At 36.7% G+C, this 3565-nt stretch overlaps 1 protein-coding gene across 1 annotated transcript; it reads right to left on the bottom strand.

Annotated features, from left to right (window-relative positions):
* Positions 1 to 1716: 1716 nt before the first annotated feature.
* LOC120133542 (uncharacterized protein At2g34160-like) lies at positions 1717 to 2423 on the bottom strand. Its single transcript, XM_039150108.1, has 4 exons — positions 2333 to 2423; positions 2093 to 2155; positions 1939 to 2003; positions 1717 to 1851 (listed from the first exon to the last, which is right to left on the bottom strand). Exons 1-4 carry the CDS (start codon positions 2385 to 2387, stop codon positions 1759 to 1761), a joined length of 276 nt encoding a protein of 91 aa, XP_039006039.1. The 5' UTR covers positions 2388 to 2423; the 3' UTR covers positions 1717 to 1758.
* Between the last annotated feature and the right edge of the window lie 1142 nt (positions 2424 to 3565).

Here is a 3565-nt window from a genome sequence, read left to right as displayed (position 1 = left end):
GGTCGAGCATTTCTTCTGTATGAGGATCTATCGAGTCAAGTTTGATGTCAACTTGCATTATTCATGTGCAAAGTATCAAACTCGGTCCATAAGGCATGGTTGTCATCCTCACAATATCCTACAATTGGGGAAAAGCATTGTCATTGACATAGCCTGCGATGAATGTGGTGAAGATTGCAAGGACTCATGCTTCAGCTGCAAAGAGTGTGATTTTGATGTGCATGGTTGTCATGGTTGTCATCCTCACAATCTCCTACAATTTGACCAAATTAGAGAACTAATGATACAATTTCACCTGTATACCTCTCTTTCTTTTAAGTATAACGTTGTAATGTGAAGAAAATGCCTGAAATTTATGTCAACCAAAGGCTGCAATTTAAACATCAGTAACTAATTCCCAATGGTATATGATATGCTGATGATTTAAACCTTTGTTTGGTAGGAAATATGAAAAATGGTAACGAAGAAAACGAGATAAGAATGTACGGAATTAGGATCAAATATTGAGAAGGATTAAATTATTTAACTTCAAAAAACCAGGGACCTATGATGTACTTAAGTTCAAAAATTAGGGGGCAAGACCTAAGTTGATATATGCTCCACACAGCTGTGGAACAAACATGTAGGACACATAAGTTTTGCAATGGTAACAACAGAGTAAGCCAGCTGCATCGTTTCCAGAGCAGTTTCCCCACAAGCAATGGACGGCGATTCGTATTTCTGTCCGAATAACTTAGATTTTTAACCACGGAATCGAAACACGATATGTTCGACGGGTTCGATATGACTGAAACAAGCAAAGTAAAGTACTTAAAAGTTCAGAAAGTGTAGAAACGATAGATGGCATGATCATCATGCGAGAATACCAAAAGAATGTAATGAATCGGTACCGTATCGAAACCTCAGTAAGGTTTAGAGAGCCAAGAAATGCATTTTTAAAACCTAACCGTGCTATAATAGCTGATTTCTGTATCAGGAAATAAAAAAGGACAGATAAAATTTTACTGCGTTTCATGTATGAGTTCCACATCTATTTCCATACCATGTAATCATGGATACCAACTTCAACTTACAAATCCATTGTTCAAACCGCAAATAAACTTGTTTGCAAAACCGGCCAAATCAAATCGAACGATTAAATTCAAGTAAGCGTATGGTGTACATCGATTCAAATAGGCTCGGTGCAGTTTAAGTAACATGATGAATCAGTTACTTGAATTTTCACATACAGGAAAGGTCTGTCTAAAGCATCTCTAACCCGAAGAACCTCTTTGGGCTTTGGCATTCGGTTTAGGGTCCTGATTACAGATGTAGAACAGAATCAAATTGCATATTTTATATCTAATACATTTTCATCAAACAGATTGGTAAGAATTAGGCATCAACCATGTAACCCGGACTTGAACGGAGAGTGTTGGATCAAACACTGTATAGCCCTTCTGAATATGCGTTCAACACAAATAAGACACTGACACTATAGAAAAGAAAGAAAATCCGGGTGAGATTGACTATTCAGTCATCGATTTTCGTGTTGTCACATCGAGAAATACAAGTTCAGAAAAGAAACAATGTAATATCATAGATGATCCCTCCACACACAGTATAGAGATAAGCATACAACTGGAATCTGCTCATTGTTATATATTTCTATAGAAGCTGTCACTCTCTACTCTCTTAAGCATTTAACTAATCCACAAGTTTGAACATTGAACATTGAACTACAACAATGAACGTCAAACATTTTGCTTCACTAAATTGTCATTCCTTGCTTTTGGTATCGGTCTCCGGTGCCACATTGGAAGCATTCATGAACAAGTCGAACTTGTCAGACTTCCCCAACACAATTTCGATCTGAAACAGCAAGCAAGTAGAGATCAGAATGAATTCAGCAACCAAATCCAGAATCAATATATATAGATTGTAAGAATATAAACCCACCTTGGCTTTTAGGACGACACGCCCTTTGTTCTCGTCTTTCATGTTGACCGTGGATGTCGAAACTTCTGCTTTGTTCCATAAACAATCAGTATCGAATTATTCATGCTCGTCAAGGACAGAAAGCTTTTTCGGATTAAGAGATTGAGATTCTTACTCTTCTCAATAGCCAGTCCATTGTTCTTTAAGATCTCAGCAATAGTAACAACGGTAGTGATTGCTTCATTACAAATTTGAGGGGGGAAATATCAGGAAGCGTCATGAAAATGAATCGTTTTCGAAGCCGAAAAATGTAAATAGGTCGACACTTGACATTGTGAAGTTAATACAAAGATTGAGATAACAGGTTTCATAGTTTAAAGTTCACAATTCACAGGAACAAAACTGAGAAATGTACCCATGCCCAAGGCAGAAAGCTCAACCTCATTATGCTGCTGAATGTATCTCTGCATTAAAAGGAAAACAAAACTGAAACATGTAGCATAGCTTGAATGTGATCATCCATATACATTAAGATGGACAAACTAAAGGAAAGATCAAAACGAAAAAAAAAAACGAATTGCATTTTAAAACCTGATACTGCCATAATAGCTTATTTCTGTATCAGGAAATAAAAAGGGATCCACATCTATTTCCATACCATATAATCATGGACACCAGCTTCAACTTGCCAAATCCATTGTTAAAACCGTATAATAAAGTTGTTCATAAAACCGGTCAAATCAAGTCGAACGATCAAATTCAAGCAAGCATGTAGTGTACATCGATTCAAATAGACTCGGTGCAGTTTAAGCATCAGGATGCATAAGCTCCTTGAATTTTCACATACAGAAAAGGTCTGTCTAAAGCATCTCTCACCTGAAGAGCCTCTTCGGGTTTCGGCACTCGGTTTTCCAAACGTGACAGTGACAGAATACAGTATTGAGACATAAATATAATGAGAAAAGCTCTCAAAGCTCGGAACCATTTGAAGGATCTGTTTTGAGTTCTGATACTTCAGAAAAGAATGAAAAATCCGGATGACATCGACCATTCAATTCGCATTGTCACATCGAGAAATACAAGTTCAAAAAAGAAACAACGTAATAACATAGATCAATCAAAAACATCATTTTTGCATGAAACGGATGAAATTAAAAACAAGAACCCAGATCAAAAAAGCCCTTTTTGCATGAAACAAATGAAATTAAAAACAAAAACCCAGATTAAAAAAAGCCTTACTTTGGCAAGATTAACATAGAAAAAAAAGAGGTTTTCTAGTGTTGGACACTTGAATTCTGTCCTTCTTCTGTGCCTCTACTACTCCTCCTGTAGCAGCAACTGCCTCTGCGCCCATTATCTTCCTCAGATGAATGCTCCAATAATTCTTTGATTTTTATTTCTTTTCTTTTTCTTTTTTATTTTAGTTTCTTCTGTTAATCTCTCATTTTCTTAGATTTCTTTATGTTGTTTTGTCATTTGTGAAGCGGGAAATTTGGGGGGAAGAAAATACCGTTACGAAATGGTGGTTATAAAGGGGAACAAATGGACCAATGATAATTGGACGCGTGGTGGAACCTTATTGGTTGTAGACGTAACAAGAGACGATGACGGGTTTTCTTTAATGGATAAGACGACAGTTATACCCCCA

The sequence above is a fragment of the Hibiscus syriacus genome, unplaced genomic scaffold, assembly GCF_006381635.1.
Source record: "Hibiscus syriacus cultivar Baekdansim isolate YM2019G1 unplaced genomic scaffold, ASM638163v2 tig00110584_pilon, whole genome shotgun sequence".
Lineage (NCBI taxonomy): Eukaryota > Viridiplantae > Streptophyta > Magnoliopsida > Malvales > Malvaceae > Hibiscus > Hibiscus syriacus.
The sequence above is the reverse complement of the archived record's forward strand: the minus strand, read 5'-3'. Positions and strand labels throughout refer to the sequence as shown.